General features: G+C 46.4%; 1 protein-coding gene across 3 annotated transcripts in view; it reads left to right on the top strand.

Moving 5' to 3' along the window:
* Positions 1-258: 258 nt before the first annotated feature.
* LOC147896750 (Rhomboid-related intramembrane serine protease family protein) overlaps positions 259-24,175 on the top strand; it is an 83,065-nt gene continuing 59,148 nt past the window's right edge. For all 3 annotated transcript variants that reach the window (XM_087381448.1, XM_087381447.1, XM_087381449.1), the window contains exons 1-2: positions 259-437; positions 14,369-14,465. In XM_087381448.1, coding sequence (XP_087237574.1) covers positions 324-437; positions 14,369-14,465 — 211 coding nt within the window. In that variant the 5' untranslated portion in view covers positions 259-323. The remainder of the gene's footprint in view (positions 438-14,368; positions 14,466-24,175) is intronic.

Genomic DNA, 24,175 nt, shown 5'->3' with positions numbered 1-24,175 from the left:
ATTCCGGAGATTCCCTAAGCACTGTGCGAGGTTCTCTAGGAAACAGGTTGGTTATTTGTTTGACAGCTAGTTCTTTCTCTTGTAGTTATGTTCCTTAGCTTCTGTTGGCAGCGTGAGTTGTACGGCGTTTTTCAAGCATTAATAGAAACTTCTTTTTTTTGGAAAAAATAAATAAATTACAAAGCCATCGTTGGTGTGTAAGGAGAGGGCCCTGGGTGGACACTCAAAAACGGGGATGAGCAACTAGTGAGCAATGGGGTGCATCCATTCAAGACTCTTGTTGGGTGCCCACAGTTCAATGTTTGCAAGCATTGAGAGTACGCATGGCCACCATATCCACCTCTCCTTTTGCCCAATTGCCCAATACTTCCTCTGTTGCCCGAGCTTCCATCATTCGTACCCACATCAATAATCGCATTGCCAACCGTAGTCTCCCGGTACTTCTTTACCCTGTTTGGCTTAAACGATGACAAAACTTTTAGACGTCATTATCTTTTCATTTCGTTCGGGGCTTGGATACTGAGGGATGTGCAGCTACGAGATGTAGCTGTACGTACATATATGCAAGTGAATATCCTCTGTGGAGAACGGGAAGGAGCCTAAGCTGAGCTTCACTGAGTGTCCTTCGCTGCAAAGTGTTCTGTGCAAAGAAAACTCCCACCTAGTACAGTCATTGAGGTTGAAAACCAAGGCCTGCGAAACATGCCCAGTGGGCGATCTTGTCTGCGTATCGACTTGAAATGGTGGGTATGACTGGGACTTTCCGTCCGATCGATCCTACCACAAAACTTACAAATTATTCCTTGTGCGCCGAGGAGTAAATTGAAGTTCTCCGCATGTCGAGGCCACACTTAAAAGTCCATGGAATTCATTAAGCTTGGTGTGCATACAGTATATCTAGCCTGTATAATGATGGGTGGCGGACATGAGAACGTGCCACTGAGCTCGGTCAAGCAGTCTGCTCAAGAACTGTCAAATACCATTGAGAATATATCTAAGTTAGTAAGAACAGGTTGAAACGAATCTTAGGTCCAAGGAACTATTAGGAGTGTGCCTTGCTTAATTCAGCCTTATGGTAGGAAAATACCTACCTTGACCCCGCTTGTAGAAACACATTGTTCCTTTGGATCGTTCCAGCTTTCTATCTAAAGGTTTCTTATAAACACAGTCCCAAATGGCCATATCCAATTCAGTCACGAACCTGCCTTCGAACTCGAGCACTCCAGGTACCAACATTCTCCAACTGTCCCTCTCATTGGGTGAACAGCCTAAAGTCCTCTGGGCACCATGCTCTTAGGGTCTGTTTCAACCTGTCCTCCATCTGGCAAGTTATGCAACCAAATGGCATACTCAGGAAGTTATATCCCAATCATATATCTAGTTTTACCTGGACCGTAAGTCTCCATGTGTAGTCCTATGTTAGCCCCCTCTAAGTCACAGCCTCCATCCATCTTCGAGTGGTCAGGTCTTGTTGAAGAATACCCCTTTGTGTTAGCAATATCAGCCAAGCACCTAGATGGCTCTAGGCACTCATCATTGTCCATCGCCTTCACAAGGTTTTCGACTCCTCTTTTGACCATCTCTCAATGTCGGACATCCTGACCGTAACACTGGGGTCTGCATACCTAATCTCAGCAACACCGAGAGATGCCACCAAGAAAAGTTCCTCTCTGACCACCACATAAGCTGAGTTCGACTCATCTGTCTCTGAGTTGGCCCCCTTCTTTTTGTGATCGGGCTGCTTCTTTTTTCAATCCTTTGCAGAATGCCCTCGCTCTCTTGTTTTCTTAATTTGAAGAGTCCGCTCCTTTGTCAGATTTGTCCTTCTTGGGCTTTCCTTTGCCAGGCTTACCCTTAACCTTGCCTTTGCTCCAGTCCTGAGCTGTTAGGGCTTTATCATTTGTTCCATCATACTTCTTTTCCTGAGCTTCTTGTTGCAGCAGAAAGGGTACCAGCTCCTTGAATGTCACTGGTGCTGCCCTCTGCCCTGCAATCATTGTAGTCACAAAACTACTATAGCTCTGGGAGAGCATTTCGAGCAATAGCCTTGCCATCTTGGTGGAGCTCGTCCTTTGACCACCTGCCGCCGGCTGATCCCGCACCACCTTCTTCTTGGTGATGTGACTTGAATCCCCTTCATCCATGCTCATGCCATGCAGCTTTGTCTCAAGGTCCAAGATCATCACTTCATTGTTGAGCTCATACATATCCCTCAGAATGGTCCACGCCTCAAAGGAAGAATGTGCCCACAGTGATAGCCAAGGCCTTTGCATCGCGGATCTGCCATGCTCTCACTAACATAGAGTCTGCCAGTGCCATCACCGCTGCTGCCGTTGATGTGGCTGGAGTAGTCACAGTAGGTTGAGGCATCAACTCTCTCTGGTTCGCAATCTCACACCACTCCTTCAACACTAAATGGCTCCGAACCTTCATCTTCCACAATGGGTAATTGGTCCTATCAAGCTTGCCCGTGTCTCCAAAGTTAGGGATTTGATATTTGTTGGCCATGACAATGAACTGAAAAGGATAAAGTTAGAGTGTCATACACTTGCCTGAACCTGAGCCTCCCTGAGCCTCTCGCTTGGGTATAATACTTCAAATACGTGTATGAACCTGAGCCTTCCGCCTAGGTACAATCCTTTAGATGTCGAAGTAGATTCCCCCGAGCAATGAATCAAGGTCATCCTTCAGCAAGGTCCTTGCCTTCAAGCTCCAATTCCTGTGAACTTCCGTGCTCTGATACCATGTTAGAAATAAATCCCTACAGAGGGTATCCCGCAGCGGAAGACCAATAGAGTGTCCCTAGGAATTACACATGGAAGTGTGTAACTATGGAATCAGATACTTCTTTACTTGTGTGTACTTCACAATCATAAGTGTGTGTGCAAGCCAGTAAATAGACGCTCCAAGAAAGATATATAATCCACAATGGTATTTTTCTGTCCAGAACTGGACACACAACAAAAGAGATGCAGAGTCCCACCAAACCGTGGTCCTCTGATCTTACCAAAAGCTCTCTTATATCTCCTTGGCGCTTCTAGATCCTTGAGCCCGCGTGCTCCTCTCTGAGCTTATGTAGACTCTCCATCCACTGATCTCTCCATCTTACTGCCCGGGTAGTCAGCCTAGGTGGGCGGGCCCTTGCTTAGCTAAGTCTGCAGCTCCTCAGCCGCAATTCACCTCCTGGTTATAGGCCCATTTGGTGGTGCTTTGCTGCTCCTTCCTGCCCCCTGAAGCGGGCTGGAAGCCCCTCCTACTGGCCGACCTGGTAGGTCAATGTGGGCCGGCCCAGTCAGCCCTACCAGCCGATCCAGTAGACTGCACATTTTCCCCTCATGGGGGCACAGTATTTGAGGGCTGGCTGGCCCAGCCTGGCCACGTGGCAGGCTGCCACTGGCCCAGGCTCTACCAGCCCAAACCCAACCATCTCTTAGGCCTATATCATCTCTTAGGCCTATATGGCCCCAAAAACAGCTGCGATTCTTGCTCTTCCATGCTGCCACAGATCAGCCTCTGTTCAGGTCCCCTCCAGCCTCTGGATCCGCTCCAAAACAGTCCATACATGCTGATGTGGACATCCGTACAGATGCTGACATCATCTGTGCCTCATCGCAGCATTTCTCTGCTGTAAACCCTGCGCGGACATGCTTGCTCCAGTCGTGGACAGCCTTTGGACACGTCTCTGCCAGATCTTCCCTCCATGGTGGCTTTCCTCTGCCAGGTACTCTCCTCTATGTGCTGCCCACATGGCAGCCTGGTTGCTGTTCATGTGGCAGCCCCAAAACTGTTTATTTTGTCCTATGGTCCACCCCCCGGAGGCACTCCTCATTTGGGGGCGCACAGATGGGGAGGTGACCTCTACTATTCCAACAGGTCTGTGGCATCTTTTCGGCAGTAATCGAAAAATTCCGTCCTTGTTTTCTACTGGCCCTTGTGTTTGATTCTCTATATTGCTTTGTAGAGTGATCCCGCAATGCCCATTTTTTTCAAGTGTATGGAGATGTAGAATGTCCTGGCATAGTGCTTTCCCTTTCTAAGAGAAGGGATACACATTTCAGCCAGCAGTATGTTGTAGCTCAGGACTCATGCTTGGCATCTACAAAGAACCATTATTCAACATAGCGTAGATAATTTTTCCTTTTTCCTTGTCCGATATGTGTGCCTTTTTGCATTTTGTTCTGGAGACTGAAAATTCGTACACCTAAAACCTCTTTTCTACACATCTTTAACCCAAATATTACTGTTTATCTTGGAGCTTATCATTTGGATTTGATCCATCCACAAAGGGTCTTGTTAAATAGCCTACACTTTTGTTCTGTAGTTTGAACAATGACTTCCTAAAGGATTTGAGGATATTTAGGTTTGTGATTCATCAACATATCTTGTCCCTTAGTATTGAGTCGAGAACCTTACGCGCATGCGCGTAGAGAGAGAGAGAGAGATGATTGATGATTACGTTGATGTGCAATGGAAGATGATTATGATCCATATGACCAAACACAGCATTACAATAGTAGTAAACAAGACAAAGAAGAAGAAGAAGATCTCCATGTGTTAATTGCTCATTCCATAGCCCCTCATAGTCTGAGCTCTCTAGTTGTGGGTTGACGTAATGCAGCTTGCACATTTTGTGCGGTGACAAAAATGGATGTGATGGGCATGGGCAAGGATAGGTGTATGGATTGGGACTAGAGCAATTTAAAGTGTGCCAGACACCTGGATCTATGATGGGGAGAGGTGGCTTCTCTTGAGAGAGAAGCCCCTATGAAATAGTGGGATCCTCTCTTCGAAAGGATTGGCTCACCTTATCCATCCTATACGAGAGAAAAGCCTGCCTCTTGCGGCGTGCCAGGCATTAGGTGTCCCAAAGCTTGCTCACTTATGAGGTGAGATCTCATCCCTTGGCACTCATCGTCAAATCATGGGTCTTGGAGCATCTTCCTAGCTAGGTGGAGTGCTGCAGATTGAGTCGTGAGGAAGTATCTGGCGGCGGCATTTTGAACCATTGATATGAGAGTGTTTGAGGCATGGGTGAGTTTGCATAATCTCCAAGGAGGGTTGGTAGCTCATGCGACAAGTGGCTCATGTGAACTACATCGAGAGCATTGTCAAAGTGTATCTACACATAGGGGGGTTTCTCGTCCTGTGACTGACATGGCGGTCGAGACACTGAATGCTAGGCAGGAGGATCCCGTCATGTGACTAACGTGGCACTCCAGACATTGAATGCTAGGTAGGAGTGGTCAGCGCCGTGTGGAGGGGGGGGGCAATAAAGTCATGCACTCGCGGCACGAAGACTGGGAGCCCATTAGGTAGTCCACTGTGCTAGACCCTCCTCCATGTGGAAAGCAATTGAATACTCCGGATAACAGCCACCTCTGAAGACCATTATATATTATCAAGTCATGTACCACTCTCAGCTCCAATAAGTATTGTCTATTCCCTGTCACTTGTGGTGCATCCTCAAAGTGTCTCACTATCCCGACCTCAAAGTCAAGTAGGTCCACTGTGTGCTCCTTGTACACGTATTGAAGTCACCAAAGAGTAGGATGCCTAGAGAACTCCGTGATGTCATTATGTATCGTCTCTATGGGCAGTGACCCTCTGTGGTGACCTCGTGCACATAGGATGATGTATCCGGGGGGAAGTAGCATATTGCAATGAAATCCGGGCATGTCACCTGATTGAACCCATATCCACATGTGTTATGCATGTTCTCCTTCCACATCACAGCTTGAACCCATATCCACATGTGTTATGCATGCTTTCCTTCCACATCACAGAAATATGCGGTCTCTAGATGTGATCTGAAAAGAACTGCCACTCCTCCAGATCCAGGTATCCCATTGTCTCTCCTCATCTCTTTCCTATGGGTTAACTCCAAGGTGTATCTTGTCACTGTTGGTAGCCCTCTCTCTAGACTCTCGTTTGTCTCCGTGTAAAAGACCATGTCTCTATTAGTGTAGGTCTCTGAGGACCCTCCTGGATCGGACCAAAGGGTGCCATTGCAGTACCATACCGCCATTCTTAATGTATTCTCTGTTGGTCCCGTAGGCCCGATACCGTCGTGAGCTGTCCATCTCCCCATCATCCTTTCTTCTTTTCTTCCTTTGATGCTGCTGCTGCTGCTGATGTTGTTGTAGATGACTATTTTCCGTGGATATGGCTATGTAGGATACAGTTTTTTTGGCTTTTGTATGGGTGTGGATGCTCGCTTAGTAGCTCCACCCCCCCACAGCTAGTTTGTATTAGGTTTCTCACAGTCTCATGTGAGGGAAAGAGGGGGTGGAACGTTAGGAGACAGACGACACTAGGGAGTGTGGGTGTGTAAGAATGTGTTGAGCCACACCACAAACTCAAAAGTTTTATTAGGATTAGGTATTCACCCTATGACTGTCTTAAGACAATCGTAGGGGTCGTAACATTTTAAAGGGTGGCAATGTGCCTTTACCCCAACAACCTCCCACCTAAAGGCCAATGTGCCTAAAGGGGAGAAAAGAATAAAAATTACAGCAATATACAGTCACTGTATACAAGACCATAAAATAAGAATGGTCTCATCCTAATCCCATGATATGGCGACAATGTGCAAACCGCTCTTTAGGCAAGCTCTTAGTGAGCAAATCTGCAGGATTATCATCAGTATGCACCTTCACAAGCTCAAGCCGCTTGTCTTCCAGTACCTCCCTGATGAAATGGTATTTCACATCTATGTGCTTGGTCTTCTGATGAAAGACCGGATTCTTTGCCAACATGATAGCACTCTGACTATCACAATGCAAAACTGGCATATCTCCTGTAATGCCCAAATCTCCCACCAGCCGAGTAAGCCATATTGCTTCCTTGCAAGCCTCAGTGGCTGCAACATATTCAGCTTCAGTGGTTGACAGTGCAATGCATTTCTGCAACCGAGACACCCATGATATAGCACCTCCTGCAAATGTGAAAATATAACCGGTAGTAGACTTCCGGTTATCTGCATTCCCTGCATAGTCTGAATCTGTAAAACCATGCACCAATGCATCCTGCCTACCATAGCATATGCACAAGTCTTTGGTACCCTTGAGATACCTCAAGACGCCTTTCACTGCTTCCCAGTGCTGCTTGCCTAGATTTGCCATATACCTGCTGATGACTCCCACCGCAAAAGCAATATCCGGACGAGTGGCAACCATGGCATACATCAAAGAACCAACTGCAGATGCATACGGAACCTTGGCCATCTCAGCCTTATCATCATCTGATCTGGGGCATCTGATCTGGGGCTGTCCTTACTGCTGAGTTTTAAATGAGGAGGCAACGGGGTACTAATAGACTTCCCCCCCTCCATGTTAAACCTCTGCAGTACCTTGCCAATGTACTCTTTCTGTGACAGAAACAAAAGTCCTTTAGACCTGTCACGAGTAATCCTCATACCTAGTATGTGATTTGCATCACCCAAGTCTTTCATGTCAAAAGACTTATGTAGTTGCTTCTTCAAAGCAATGATCTCCTGCTGAGATTTGCTGGCAATCAGCATGTCATCCACATATAGAATGAGTAGCATCAAACTGCCATCCTTTGCCTGTTTGGTGTACAAGCAGTGATCGGTCTCACACCTATGATACCCTTGGGACTGCATGAAGGCATCAAACTTCTTGTACCATCCCTTGGCGCCTGCTTGAGTCCATACAAGCTCCTCTTGAGCTTACACACAAGCTGCTCTTTCCGTTTAACAGCATATCCCTCTGGCTGACTCATGTAGATCTCATCATGGAGATCTCCGTGAAGAAAAGCAGTCTTCACATCCATCTGACATAAATCCATGTCCTCATGAGCAACAAGAGCTAACACTGCTCTCAAAGTAGTCATCTTGACTACAGGTGAAAAGATCTCATCAAAGTCAATGCCCTTCTCCAGCTTAAATCCCTTGGCAACCAATCTGGCCTTATACCTCGGTAAAGCATTTGAATCCACTTTGACTTTGTAAACCCACTTGCATGGCAAAACCTTTCTGCCTACAGGTAGCTGCACCAAGTCCCATGTATCATTATGAAGTAAGGAGTCCATTTCTGACTGCATGGCTTTCTCCCACTTCCTTTTCTCTGTTCTTCCCATAGCTTCCTTGAAGCTGGAAGGCTCACCACAATTTGTCAGCATGATAAAATCAGCCACATTATTGGCTCCTGGAACAAACCTGTCAGGAGGCCGTTGTACACGGGTGCTCCTCCTAACAAAATGCTCCGTATTAGGCTGCTGTCTAGCCTGTTCATCATGCATGATGGGTGGCTGTACCACCATATTTGGCTGTCCTACAGCGCCATTTGCTGGCATATCCAGTGGTGCATCATTGGCAAAATTGTCTGGCTGATTTTCAGCTTGTATACCCTCATGAACAGGGTTATTTACAGCAGCCTGCTGCTGCATATTAATGGGCATTCTTTGCTGTCCGACATCATCATAAACAACCCTCCTGTATTCCACAGGTTGCATGGGTTCTTTGTGTACACTATCCTCTTTAAAGATGACGTCATTGCTGCGTATAATCTTCCGTTTGACAGGATCCCATAACTTGTACCCCATTTCACCTTCGTCACCGTAACCCATGAAGATGCATCTGAAAGACTTTGGTTCCAGTTTGGTGCGTAGTTCTTTGCGTACATGAGCAAAGCACTCGCAGCCAAACACACGTAAGTGCTTATATGAAGGTGGCTTGCCAGACCACACCTCCTCTGGCACTTTCAACTCCAAAGCCTTGTTCGGCGACCTGTTAATTAGGTGAACTGCTGTTTGCACGGCTTCTGCCCAAAAGCCATGGGGCAATGCAGCATAAGACAACATACATCGAACTTTCTCCTGAATAGTTCGATTCATCCGCTCACTCACACCATTTTGAGATGCATTATGAGGGGCTGTGAGTTCCTGTTTAATGCCCTTAGCTTCGCATAACTGTACAAAAGCATGTGACACATACTCACCCCCATTATCGGATCTGAGGCATTTCAGCCTGCGTCCTGTCCGATTCTCAACCTGAGCGACAAACTTCTTGAAGGCATCTAAGGGATCGCTCTTATGCTTCAAGAAATAGACCCACACTTTGCGTGTGGCATCATCAATAAAAGTAATGAAATACTTTGCACCCCCTAGTGATAGCTGTGGCATCTCACACAAATCAGTGTTTTCTGGGGAGTTCTCCTCTTATGAGGAGTCATAGAATGCTTTCCAAAAATGCAATGATCACAAGTAGGCAAATCTGAAAATGAAAGAGACGGCAGATAACCCAAACGTGACAGTTCTTGCATTCCTTTAACGGACATGTGTCCCAACCGGCTATGCCACAATGAAACCTTTGGCAGCTCGGTTATGGCAACAACATGATTACCTACACTGGAAACATAAAGAGGGTACAAGGTATCACTCTTATAACCCTCAGCCACTACAACTTGGCCATCAGTAATCACCCATTTGGAATCCCTAAATGTGGTGTGGTAACCACTGTCATCCAACAAGCCAGTGCTAATCAGATTTTTCTTGATTTGCGGCACATGGCGAACACCATCAAGCATAAATATGCATCCGTCAGGGAATACTATCTGTATACTGCCAATCCCTGCAATCTGACATGCATAGTTGTTCCCAAGGTGAACAACTCCATGAGTATCTGTGTAGGAAGTAAACCACTCCCTATGAGGCGTAACATGAAAAGAAGCACCTGAATCCAAGAGCCAGGTGTGCATGTCATGGCCATCAATAACCAATGTATGTGCAATTACAGCAGAAGAGCATAAAACATCATGTCTGTCACTGTCACTGTCCTCTGCTGCAACATTCACTGCATCAGTGTCATCTCCCTTGGCCTTGCCTTTGCCTTTGCTTCCACTGCCTGCATCCTTTGCCTCAGCCTTCTTGGCTTTCTGATCCCGTATAAACTTGAAGCACTTAGACTTCACATGTCCCTTCTTGCCACAGTAAAAGCATTCAATATCCTTTTTGCCACGGGAATGACTGTGGGATTTGGACTTGCCAGCAGATCTCCCCTTCTGCTGAGTCCTACCTCTTTCCTGTACCTGCAAAGCATTGGAAGACTTGCTGCCCATATTATTCTTCCTGCTCATCTCCTCCATAAGGAGAGAGCTCTCCACATAAGCATACATAAGAGTGACATTTGAATTTGACAGAGTGGTCTTGAAAGTGTCCCAACTCTCAGGGAGGGTACACAACAAGAAAGTAGCCTTGAACTCCTCATCAAGGTTCAATCCCTGTGCGATAAGCTGTGTAAAGATGGCATTGAACTCACTCAAGTGTGAGGTCATAGCTGTACCTTCCTTCATGCGAAGGTCGACAAGCTTCTTCAACCAATAAACCTTACTGGCTGAGCTCTTTTGGGCATACAACTCTTCTAGCCTCTGCCATAGGCCATAAGAGGTCTTTTCAGCCTGAACATTGAACACAAGAGAATCAGTGAGAGTAAGCATGATAGCCGCCCTTGCGGACAAATCAAGCTCCTCCCACTCATCATCTGCCATCCCAGATGGCTTGACACCCTTCACCCTTATGGGCTTAGAAATCTTCTTTAGCAGAAGTACATTCAAACACTGTTCTGCCCATAATGCATAATTGTGTGCCCCTTCCAATTTCTTTATGTTCAGTATTGAGGATTCACTTCCCCCTGATGCCATATTAGACAAGGAAAGTGCCTGACTCCCTGTAAGTCAAAAAATGACTAAATAAAATTCTGATTTCGCAGAAAACCTGCTCTATCAAGAGCCAGGAGCACTCACAATAGTGCTGTTTTTTACTGTCAAAAAATCTGCAGCAAAACAGAAAATTTTCCCTCCAGTCACTGTACCTTCTGACACACTGTACCGTGCTCAAATAGGCATAAAACAATAACTTCAGAATGCTGCAGCTGTTCCACAAGTGCTTTACAAGTGCATCATCATCTGGCGAAACACAAAACACTGATGTCCTGATCACTTCTCCCACCTCAGATGAGGTATTGCACTGATTTTATATGCATAAACCACTTGTCATACACTGTTTTGTCCACTGAAAAAGGCTCCAAACACCTCAGCCTGTCACAAAACCTGCAACAAAGTATGGGACAAATCCCAACCAATCACCCTTCTGCCAAGGGGATAAAAGGCATCTGAAGTTCTCAAACAGTAACTCAAGTGCTCACAAGCAAAATCTGGGCAAAAGCCCCTTGATTTGACACCTGTACCAAGTGAAAAACACCTCAACACTGAGGTAGCATACAAAATACAGCGCTCTCCTGGCACAATCACCTGACAATGTGATGCATAAACTGCTCTGTGTACACAGTAACAACACAGATCCCAACGTACAAACACTGAAGAGAAAATCTTTTGAGCACTGTCAACGATGGACAGTTAGGGACCGAGTAAACTCGATGCGCCCTGGCCAAGCGTGGCTCAACTGAGATTTTCTAAGTGCCGTACACAAATTGTGACCTGCAAAGAGATGTCACTGATACAATGCGGAAAACGAGACCAATGTGGGCACCCTGGCTCCACACTGCCTCAAGGCATACACTGCATACACTTCCAGGCAAAAGCCCTATGAAATTGTCACCCGAAAACTGAGATTTGCACTCAACAAAAGCATGAAAGCCCTCTGCAAAATCAAGGCATTCTGACCTTCCCGAAAAATAACTGTGCAACTACCACACATTGTGGCACTAGTCACCTCAAGCACAAGGGACACGAGTGTACTTGCTGTACCTCAAACACACAGTTTTAGAACTGAAAAATTTCGGGAATGCATCAAGAAAAAACCTCGTTGTACTTCTCTACCTGCGTGTACTTGCAAGTACCACGCAAAAGAGCAGAGTGCTCTCACTTTTTCCTTCTTCCCCAAACAAAAAATTTCTGTGCCTGCTGTACCTGCAAGTACCTGCTGTGCCTGCACAGTGTACCTGCTGTACCCTGTACTTGCGAGGGCACAGATCCCAAAAAAAAATGTCGAAATCTTGGCTGAGGGTTCAGCCGGTACGGCTGCCTGTACGTGCACGCGTCCATACAGCCGGTACGGCTGCCTGTCACGGCGTCCGTACAGCCGGCGCCCTGGCTTGCTGTTGCCCTGCTCGCTGCTGAGGGCACGAGGCCCGAGGGGAGAGGGAGGGGTAGACCGGAGTGAGAGGGAGAGAAAGGCTCTGATACCACTTGTGAGGGAAAGAAGGGGTGGAACGTTAGGAGACAGACGACACTAGGGAGTGTGGGTGTGTAAGAATGTGTTGAGCCACACCACAAACTCAGACGACACTAGGGAGTGTGGGTGTGTAAGAATGTGTTGAGCCACACCACAAACTCAAAAGTTTTATTAGGATTAGGTATTCACCCTATGATTGTCTTAAGACAGTCATAGGGGTCGTAACATTTTAAAGGGTGGCAATGTGCCTTTACCTCAACATCTCATAGACCCGTTGGTCTTCCGAAGACTTTAATAAACTTTCTTTCTTTCTTTCTTGAATGATCACTCGGTCATCTCTCTAGGCAGCGCATTTCCCCTCTTGTCTTGCTGCCATTACACGTACCATCCCTTCCTTCTGGTGCTCTTGCTGCTGCAAGAGCATGAGATCATCATCTGAGAAAGTCCTACTACCCTTCGATGTTGCCCTCATGCTCATGAGGGTGGACCTATCTGTTGCTATCTGGAATCTCACTACCAATGGCCAGGTTGGTACATCGGCCTTGCCAACTCTCCAGGGTGCCTCACTTTATGTCTCTAAGCTGCCCTTGCTTGTATCTTATCTTGGAGGCTGTTTTTCTTTGATTCCCATCCTGCTTTTTCTTTCTCCCTTCCTCCATTCTTCTTGCATCTTTCCTCTGTATTTCTCTAGCTCAGCCAGTGTCTTGTCCACATGTGCAAGGGAGTAGCGGCTTGCTTGATGTGAGAGTGTTTGGCAATTCTTCTTTTACACAGTCTTTAGGGGATTCTAGGTGGGACTAGCGAATAGTCTTTCGCCACTGGTCTGCGTCTGTTTGAAGCATCTTGGAAATGGTTGATCCTCCTTGCGCCATGTAGAGAGATACGATGCCCAGATGGAACATCTGCGTGGCCGCCACCTCTCCCTTCTTTGTCTTCTCCTATTATTAAAGCATGTAAGCATCTTTCTTGGCTTTTGATATGTCGCCTATTCAGAGTGTTTATCATAATATAAGAACCCTTAAGGCCTTTATAAGGTGAGGATTAATTTGCATCTCCCAATGTTGTAAGGTTCATATACAAATGCATGTACATCATCTTTCTAATTAAAAGATTAGATGCAAATCTTGACAATGCCAGATAGGCCATGGCTAAAAAGCGTGTGCAAGAAACACATTAAATATGGAAGTGGCTTGAGGAATTGCTTTTGTTTAGACTAACTGCCAAGGCTTCGAAAAATACTAGTGAATTGGATTCACAAGGAGGTAGGAAGATCTTTGAGGCAGTGTGTTACAGCATCTATAATAATTACCTTTCAAAAAGGGATGAGAAAATGTTAGATTTTTCCCTCTAAGAAAGGTGCTGAACTGAATTCGAGGGTGTGAACCAAGGGAAGTGAAGAAGGCAAACCCCTATGAGCTAACCTTGACTAGGAACTGATCAACTGCCCAAAACACGGCATGCTTATCGAGTGACCAAAAGCTTCAGATTTATCCCTGCATATCTCCAGCCCTCAGCCTTCAAGACGGTTATCTTACATGAAGAATCCCTAGTTTGATTTGGCATCTCTTTATTTTTTGTTGTCGTTAGAGCCAGATTTTAACCGGCCTTGGAGTATCGCTCTGCCTGGTACTGGATCTTCTTTGCAAGCTTATCAATCACTGGTGCAAGTGGAAATTAGCATGTCTTTGCTGTCTCAAATCTGAGTGAACACAATGTTGAGTAATCTGTGGTTTCCTGCTTAATTAGCTCAATCATCAACTAAGCTTTTGGTTTAGTGTTGACAGTCTGCTAAGCCAACTGGACAAGATTAACACTTAACGTGACTTATGACATGGTGCAAACATGTTAACTAGGCAGTTGATGGGTAATCAGTGGTTTATGGCTCTGTAAGCTTCTTTATTTCGATGGCATGCATAGCTCTTTTTAAAGAATGAGACAAATTTGATCAGAGTTGGATTGATAGAACCTCTGTATTCCAAACTTTAAAGAAGACTTCCATTTCTTCTTAAGTCTGCCCTATTATATGCAAAGAAAATAATAAGGTAGCTGTTGTTGACAAGAATGATATGTTGCAATGATACCAGGGACATGTTGTGAAAAGGGGCTTGTTGGTTCGTGTTCTTATGCACATTAAGAAAGAAATCTCTATTCGTTTATGATTTTTAACTGCCCTTTCCTGAGAGAGTGTTGATAGAGTTCATTTTCCATTTTTTGGCAGGTTCCCTTATATACTTGTTTCACACAGCAGAAAAGACGATGCAAAATGTTTGTGGTATGCAACCATAAAGACAACTCTATCAAGAAAACTAGTGCTGGTAACCTTACTTAATACTCTAACTGAATTTGCTTTCTGAGTTGATAAGGAAGTGGGTGATTGTAGTCAAACTCCTAGAAAAAAAAAGAAATACATATGTGGACTATGCTTTTCAAGAGATCTTTTATCAAAGGTAGACTATGTCGGGTCACGGGCTCCGGGTCACGGTCATGTCGAGGCCTCATCTCGTTGGGGTCCATGTGATCTAGCTGAAAGAATTCTGTGATAGAGCTCTGAGAGGGATCAACCAAGGAAGACGTCTGCTCCTGTCTCCGTGCTCGGAGTATCCTCTCGCGGTGTCTAAGTGCCTCATGAATGAAACCTGCCAAACACCTTTGGTCTGGGTAGGAGAGGAAATGGGCTAAAATCCCATAACTATCTCTGAAGAGGCAGTGGAAACGTCCTCGGATCTCATAGTACACAGGACATCTGAAGATGAAATGCTCCTCTGTCTCAACCTCCTGTATGTCACATAGTGTGCATATGCGCCGCTCCCTGGGTAGTCGCTGTGCTTTGCCGCTCTCGATGCGAAGTCTGTTTATACAGACCCGAAACTGCCTAAGAGAGATCCTCATTGAGTGGGGTAGGTGAATTTGTGTGTATCTTGGTGGGTCAATGAAACCCTCCGCTGTGATATGTAAGAAGTGATCTCTGTAGAAGCTAAGCTTCACTGGGAGTTCACTCGGTTCCAACTAGGTCCGAAAAGTGTGTAGCTGTAGTAGATTCTCACGGATAACCAGGTTGACCTCGTGTGATAAGAGGGGAGAGAACGGAGCATCCATACTATATTGGAAGGGAGGTAGTCTATCCATGTGGAGCCCCAGTCGCTTAAACCAAGTGTGTGGAAATCCCAAACAAACCGCTTCATTAAAAAGCTTTGCTAAGATTGGGGCTAGGAGGTTAATCCCATATGCAATGAACTCAGTGCATAGTCCCTCATGATCCTTCGCTCGGCCATTATGAAGTTTCATTACAGCATCCTTTACCCCTCCTCTAGTGAAGAGGGTGCAGGATGTGGGACGAGGCATGTGTGAGAGGCTAGGGACTGGCTGATTTGGGATGTCATAAAGTGTGCGTGCATAATCGAACCAGATCTGGGTGTCAGTGAGTGGCGGAGGGGACCATCCTTCTAGAAATCTCCACTAGAAGTCCTTAGAGTTGTTACTAAACAAAATGTTCAGTAGCTCCTCCTCGTTTCGACGAACGAAGTCTAGTTTCTTCCTCTGTACCAGTCTACAGTATTCACGTAGCGTATCTAGTGCGCTCGGAAGACTGTTTTTGGTTTCGAATCTGAGTTGACGGCGTAAGGCCTTACACTCATCATCGTACCAACTATTACAGGGTACGGTTCCAGGGGGTGGTGGGCGGGTGGAGCGGGTGGTGTGGGGAAAAGCGTGAATGGCAGCCTCGTGTAGTGAGCGGGTGACAAGGGCAGCACGATCCTCTAAAAGGGGTATGAAGTCAATATAAGCGAGAAGTATGTACAGACGGCCAGAGTAAGAAGGTGAGTGATCCCGATCAAAGTGTATATCGTGATAAGTGGAGTAAGCACTGAGTGGGATGGAAGGACCATACTCTTTCTTTTTTGGATAAGGACACCCAATTTTGTATTCAATGTGATAATATTCCCTCTTCTTAGGGACCTATTGTATCTGCGATGCAGCTTCGGAGTATATTAAACACTTCTCATTATGATGTCTATCAGTGTGTTTTGATTCCGCTTTCTTCATTTGTTGTCTCTGTTAATAACAAGAATGATTTAAGTGTGTTTGAACACCGTGAATTGAGAACGTTGTTAGATGATTTCATGGATATATTCCCTGCTCAACTGTCGAAAGGTTTACCTCCAGAACGGGCAGTAGATCATTGCATAGACTTAGTCTTTGGGGCTCAACCTATTAGTGTTTCACCTTATAGGATGAGCCAGCTTGAGGAGGATGAGCTAGCTTCATAGCTACATGATTATTTGAATATGGGCTATATTCGCCCAAGTAAATCACCTTGGGGAGCACCTGTCCTCTTAAGAAAGAAGAAAGATTCCACATGGAGAATGTGTATAGATTATAAACGATTGAATAAAGTGATAATTAAGAATCGATATCCTCTATCTCGTTCTGATGATCTAATAGACCGTTTGGCCGGAGCGAAGTATTTCACTAAGATTGATTTGCGTACAGTTTATCACCCGGTGGAAGGTGCTGTGCGAAGGGAGGTGGAGATGTGAAAGAAAAGGTATGTATGATCAGCCCCTGGGGGAGAGGTGCTACAGTGAAGTCAGTAATGCGAGATGTGAAGACAGGGGATCCCATGATGTAATCAACAACACTGGAGCCCCCCCCATGTGGAAAGCATGTGAAACCACCTGAAGCGGGCCATCTGTCAAGACCATTATAGATAATGAGATCATGTATCCTGCCTAGGTCTAATAGGGCCTGCCCATAGGATGAGAATGGACCTCGCCTGTCAACCGAAACCCGTAGCATACCTGCCTCCTCAAGGTCAACATCTGCCAGTAGAGTGGAATCATCTCTGAAATCAAGAAGTGGTACCTGATGGGCCCTTGTCCTTGCGTTGAAATCCCCCACTAGAAGGACTTCTCCGCGGCTAGAAAAGTCAACGATGGACTGATAAAGGGCAGCAAATGGGGATGTCTCATCATCACCTCGAATATCTTTGGCAAAGTGGGAGGTCTCTGGGGGGAAGTAGCAAACTGCGACAAACAGATCCTAGTTGTCCATGTGTCGTACCCGGATCCAAAGAAATCTGGAATGTGTATCTCTCTGCTCTACTGAAATGATCCCCTGAAGTGTGGATCTGAAAAGGACTGCAACTCCACCTGAACCTCGAACTCCTCCTGTACCCCTCGTCTCATCTCTATAGGCAGACTCCCTTGTATATCCGTTGACTATTGGAAGAGGGCGTTCTGGATTGTGATGTGTCTCTGTATAGAAGACTATGTCGTGGCCTGTATAGGATTCCGAGAAGCTCCCTGGTTCTGACCATAAGGTACCATTACAGTTCCAAATGGTGCAGGACAGGGTCTCGGATATCTGAGTCTCATAGACCGCGCTTCGCTATGTAGGGGAGGGGGCATGTGTCCTACGGGGGCCTGTAAGAAGGCGTTCCTCTCGTACCACTGTTCACTTTCCCTCCTTCCGGGCTTGATCCCGCTGCTGCAGCAAAGAGCGCCTCTCCTCAACCTGTAGAGGTGTGAGGTCCTCATCCATAGAGATCGCTGGCTGATCTCGAAGGACTGACCTGCGTCGTAGAGTTGAAAGTCGTGCCTGAGTGTCATGAAATCGTATGATCAGGGGTTGCTCTCAGTTGGGATCTCTCCCCACCCGCCATGCCCTCTCTATCCTGTGCTCAGCCACACCCAGGGTAGCGGTCACGAACGGAGTCGCATCTACCATCGGTGTAGCCTCAGTGCGTGGGATCCCGCGTACTCTGATGTTGAGAGCCTTACTGGCTCTCTGCTGCTGCTCCATGAGGGTAGCCGAAACGGTGACCCTTGCGGGTTCCCGTTTGGCCACGTGAACCCATCTGGAAGTCTCCTCAATAGCAGATTGCATGCTCGCAATCTGTGCCTCGACCATCGGGGTACTTCCTGGGGCAGTGTGTATGGCTGTGACCTCCTATTGGATCTGCATGATATCCTGTCTGAGTCCCTGAATAAGACCTGCCTGCTCCCGAATGGCCCTAGCCTGCTCCTGTATGATGCGGCTCTGCTCCTGGTTGAAGCGGACTTGCTCCTGTGCGAAGCGAGCCAGCTCCATCTCATGCTCACGTAAACTATGTATCTCCGTGAGCAGGGTCTCACGGGCCTCTGGTGTATCAGTCCACCCATGTCCATGCTAAAACTGTGGTGACTGTGGCATGAAAGAGTGGGACTGAGTCTGGAAACTGGACAGTGGCTGAGTGAGGAACAGAGATGAGAGTGGAATGGATGAGGCGGGTGGGCTGACTGAGAGGGAGAGGGGAGAGTGAAGCGTAATGCGGCACATTGTATGACACCTCCGAAGTAGGGGTCATAAGCTGTGCGAGAGCTGTAACAGGAGAAGAGGGAAAGGGAACAACAACCGGCGCCATGGGCATGAGTATGTCACTGATCGTAGATGTAGATGGAGCTGAGACTAGAACTAGAGCTGGGCCTGAAGCGGGGACTGAAGTCGAAGTAGAGACAGAGATAGAGGGAGCTAAGGTTGGAGCTGAAAACGAAACTGACACTATAGTGGGAGTTGAGGTCGAGGTTGAGGTTGAGGTAGAGATAGAGGCTGAAGAAGCTGAGGCGGGTCCTACCTTTGCCTTGCTGTCCACCCCGAGTCCACTTCGGTTGTAACGTGTGTTCACATCCTCCAAATTCAGTTGTGTCGTTTGCTTTTTTGTTGTTGTTGTTGTTATTTTCGTCTTTCTTGGCTTTGTCCCCCATTTCTCTTGGGGTGCAGGTGCAAATCTTAGTGTTAGTGTTCAGCCGGGAGCGGGAGCACCGGTTCCCCTCCCATAATGGGAGGCACGTCCAGTGCGAGGTGGTGGAGAGGTAGGGCGGAAGCCTGAAGTGGAGAGGCAGCCAAGAGGTGGAGAAGGAGGAGAGGCTAAGATGGAGAGAGAGAGAGAGAGAGAGAGAGAGAGAGAGAGAGGAGACGTATTACTATCTATGGGAAGCCTTGTAGGCCTATGAGACAAAGTACTATCTCATACAAGCCATTGTGGGCTGAAGCAAAGGTCTCGCTAAGGCCATTGCTGAGTGCTATGCTATGAAAGCTCAAACTTAAAAACTAATACTCAGAAACTAGTGCTCCAAAAACTAGTACTCAAAATATATAACCAGGTGCCATGGCGGCTTCTAAGGTCTAGCCCCCAACAAGGGCTGTTGTACATACCTGCTGGACGAATCAAAGAGTCAAAGAAGAAGGTTTTGGTCTAGGGGTTTGGAAGTGAGAGTGGAAGCACTGCCGCTTGAGTCTAGCCAATGTGGCATATCCTCTGCTCAGTCGGTCTTGTAGTGCTAGTCGCATTGTGAAGATCGGGCCACAGAAAAGGACCTCCAAGTATGTGTAGGATGCAACCACCTCAGCCAGCAGCCCTCTTAGTGTGAAATGTGATCATGACCTTGGTTTTACCAAGGTTGGCCTTCAGATCATGTGTCTCACAAAAGGTACAAGTGTCGCTGGAGACCCTTTGCTGTTGAAGAGAGTAAGACAACATCATCTGCATACAGGAGAATCTGGAGCAGGGATCCTGATAGAGAGCAGCAAGCCTCTCCTAAGGTCCTAATAAGATCTCAAGGTCATCTATGTAGAGCCCGAACAAGGTTGGTGATAACAGACAACCTTGTTTGACCCCAATGGTGTTGACAACCTTGTTTGACCCCAATGGTGCTGATGATCTCTTCTGTCCACCCTGTACCTGTCGGAACCCGATGTGGACACTCTCATAAAGTGCCATGATTGCCCAAGTAACCTCCTAGTCGTACTCCAACTCCTGTAAGCGTCTAATGAGTTGGGCCCTCTAGACCCTTTGTTTTCGTGCCCCGGCCTCCTTGATAACCCCTCTCTGAGTAAGTATGTGATTCATGGTCCCTTGATCTATTCGGAAGCCTGCCTATCCCACAGCTCTAAAACCCCAAAGCTCTGCAACCAGGGCAACCTCTGTGTTGAGTATTGATGCATAGATCTTGGACATGACATGTCCAATCATAACGGTCACGCAATTTTCCGGGCTCATGGGATCTCGTGCCTTGTGTATGGGTTAAGGGTTCAAGCCTGTGTAGATTGCTTTGTTGAAAAGCTTCACTAAGATTGGGGCTAGGATATTGACTCCATATGCAATGAATTCAGTAGGTAGGCCCTCATGATCTTTCGCTCATTCATTGTGGAGCTTCATTGCAGCACGCTTGGCACCCGCGATGGTGAAGAGTGTGCATGTGGTGGGGCGCTGTACCTGTGAGAGGTTGGGTGTTGGCTGGTTAGGGACATCATACAATGTGTGTGCATAGGAGTGCCAAGTTTTGGTGTTTGTGAGAGGGGACGGGGTTCGTTGCTCAAGGAACCTTCGCCAAAAATCTTTAGAGTTGCTACTAAACAAAATGTTTATTAACTCCTTGTTCCGGCGAATAAGCCTGCTTCTTCTGGGCGAACCAGACAGTGATACTCTTGTATGGTCTCTGGCTCACTCGAAAGATGGTGCTTAGTTTCTAGTCAGAGTTGTTGCCGTAAAGCCTTACATTTATCATCATACTAGCTATTGTAGCGGATTGAGCCGAGCGGCGGGGGGCATGTAGATCCAGTGGTGTGTGGGAAAGTGTTTAGAGCGGTCTCATGTAAGGAGGTGTGATCAGGGTGGCTCAATCCTCTAAGAGCGGTATGCGGTTAATGTCTCTTAGTAGATCAGAGAGGCGTGCATAGTATTCGTGTTTTAATTTGTGATCGAGGTGTGTCCTCGTAAGTAGTGTGCGTGGGTGGTATCATAGTGTGCGACATAGGTGGTGGTGTGGATGTACTAAAAAACAGATAGGCGTGATTTGCTCCTGGTGGTGGTGGTGAGACGGAGAAGTTAGTGATATGTGGAGTGAAGCTAGGTGATCCCATGTGGTAGTCAATTACGTTGGAGCCCCCTCGATGCGGGAAGCATGTGAACCCGCTTGAGGAAGGCCATTGATCCAGGCCATTGTAAATGATAAGATCATGTATCCTGCCCATGTCCAGTAGTGCATGTCCATAGGATGTGTCTAGGGCTGTCTATTTGCAGAGATGCGAGACATCCTAGCCTCGTCTATATCCACCTCTGGTAATAAGATAGAGTCATCACAGAAGTCCAGAAGTGATACCTGGCGTGTACTTGTCCTCGCATTGAGGTCCCCAACGAGCCCATGATGTCCGGGTTTAGAGCTGTTCTCCCACAGTCGCAGTTTTCGCCTCAGATAGGGGAGTTTCCGGCTCAGTTTTTTATATGCCGATCGGCACTCATGTACATACACTAGTTAGGGCATTTTGCCAGCATTTATACACCATAAATAAAGCAGTGTACAATAGTTAGTAAGATCTCTGGTGTCCTTCATGCTTGAGTTCTCTACTTGCATTCATCTATTCAGTACATTTCCGTATAGTAAGTCCCTGCAGGTTACAGCAGCTGTTTTTGGACTTAAACAGCTCCAAAAGTTTCTGTAATCCCCAGCATTCCATGGATCTAGAGTTCTCACATATGAGAGAACATAAACAGCTCCATAAGTTTCTGTAATCCCCCAACATTCCATGGATCTAGAGTTCTCACATATGAGAGAACATAGGATGTTGAAACTTTTATGCTAGCATTCATGTCTTTCGAATGTCTTCCAAAGATTATGTCTTTGTTGAAACATGGTCCATCTAGCGTCGTCCGAAAAGCCAAATAATCTTAGAGAGACAAATCAAGCTTGCTAGGAGTCATGTAAGCATGATCCCATAATCTTTTCTTGTCACTGGATACACCAAAGTCCATACCAACCCCCTGACAACAAAATAGTGAAACACATTGTTGAACCTGTCTTGGTAGAACAAGTAGGGGGCATTGGATGAAACAGGGAAATGCTAGATCCGCTATCAGCTAGATGGTCTAAGCATTTTTTTTGCTTGGATGCTCGTTTGGGAAAGGCTAAAATGAAATCGTAGTGTCTTCACAAGAAGTTGTAGCTTGGTTGAAGAGAATATGGACCATAGCCTTTTCCCTTAGTGCTAGCCTTTGTCACGGCTGAGTCTGCCTGTCACCTCTGGAGTAGCGACAGAAACTCAGTAGGAAGACCTTTGTATAAATGGATTCTCAAGTATGTGTCGGTGTGTGGATTTGTATGTGTGAGAGCATATGCTTATACTATGGTCTGCCTGTTGGGCACTGATGATGTCAGTGGGATGTCATAGTAGCTAGTCTCTGCTATGCGTGACAGGCACAATTCCCAAGATTGATATCTGGATTTTCCAGTCAGCTGATAAATAATATTCTACAAATCCTCCTTGTGAACGGACTGAAATAGTGACATGCACATAAGGCTGTGTAATGCATTACCCTTGAAAACAATTGCATCAAAAATTCCAGTTCCATAGCCACAATGCTCAAATCTGAAACTACCATGGACCCATTTTCGTCCAAACTTAAAAGTTTGTCTATCAAGCAGCCATTCATTTCAACAGCATGGTTCCCATCTAGAATTACAGTTTGCATGTGGCCATGAAGAAACTGGCAAACATATGGGTGGTCTCCCTGCGATACCAACATCCATGGATCTTCATCACTGACAAGTTGGAATAACTGCATGCAGTATAAAGAAGCATAGTGCCTTGATGATAAATATGCCAAAATTTGTGGCCCAAAAGCTTAACATCACACTGCATTATGACTGCAATCATAACAGCTGAATCTTGGGCCTTGTTTTGCTTGATTCGCTCACTGCTGCTCCTCTGGATCTCCTCACAGGCCCTCGGGTACCTTTTGCATTATAGGAGTCTCTTCTTGATACTTGTTGATGGCACGTTCACTCCAGGTTGCATAAATCCTCCACAAACTACTTTTGCTTGGGATCATTATCACTAAAGAAAGTGATGAAACCATGTTTGATACGAGTATAACTCAGTTATCTTGCAAACTCACAGGTCTTCATCAAATCGCAGCAGCTCTAAATGCTTCAAAAATCACGTCCAGACTAATACCGAGTGCTGGAAACTCATGCGAGTGACAGGCTGCAATGAAGAGAGAGAAAGAGAAGGACGCACAGCACACTAGGGCCCAATAATAAGGGCTGGGCCCCCCAAAGGATTTTATTTCAACAAGAAAATAGCTTGATACAAAGAAGGTTCACGAGGGAGCAATAGAACTGGCTGGTTCTCAAAAAGGTACAAAGAGCATGGAGGCCCTTAAATATACAGACTAGGAAGCCACCCTGCTTTTTCGCTTTTCCCACAAACAGCTGGGGCTTTTAGCCAAAATAGGCTAACTTGATTGGAAAGCAAAGGCTCCCCAATCCATTGTTGGAAATAGAGGATAGAATCACTCACACCTCACTTCCTATCTAGCTCATACAACACTAAGAAAAACTGAAAGAGAGAGAGGACAAAACTCAGATATATTCCTCCACAATTGTGGGCAACAAAAAACTCAAGGGTGAGCGTGTACAAACAGTTGGAGTGCTGTCAATGATGCTGAGCCTCTTCCTCTCCTGTGCGCTTGCCTGTGTGCAAGGCTCTTCTGAAAGAAAACATCTATCCATTGGTACCAAGCTCTGGGGGCCTGTTTCAGCCCGTATAAGGCCTTCCAGCTTGCAGACTTTTGATGGGGATCCTGGAATCTGAAATCTTGGTGGCTGTGCCACATATACCTCCTCCTCCAGGTAACCATTCAAAAAGGCAGACTTGACGTCCATTTGAAAGATAGGCCAACAGTGATGAGCAGCCAAGGCAATGACTGTCTGAATAGTCACCATCCTAGCAGTGGGGGCAAAGGTCTCGTCAAAGTCAAGTCCTTCTGACTGTGCATAGCCTTTCACCACCAATCTATCTTTGTACTTGTCCAAGCTCCCATCTGACTTGAACTTAAGCTTGTACACCCATTTAGTCTCGATGACCTTCTGCGCCTGGTTGGTTTGGGTACTAAATCCCAGGTTGTCATTTTTCAAAATGGCATCCATCTCTGCCTTCATGGCTTCCTACCATTCTGGTATATCCTTCGCTTCCTGGAAGGAATGGG

The sequence above is a fragment of the Dipteris shenzhenensis genome, chromosome 11 (genome assembly GCF_047967505.1).
Source record: "Dipteris shenzhenensis isolate YYH24624 ecotype China chromosome 11, Dip_SZ_1.0, whole genome shotgun sequence".
In the NCBI taxonomy this organism is placed as follows: domain Eukaryota; kingdom Viridiplantae; phylum Streptophyta; class Polypodiopsida; order Gleicheniales; family Dipteridaceae; genus Dipteris; species Dipteris shenzhenensis.
Note: the sequence above shows the minus strand (reverse complement) of the source record. Positions and strands in the feature narration are given on the sequence as shown.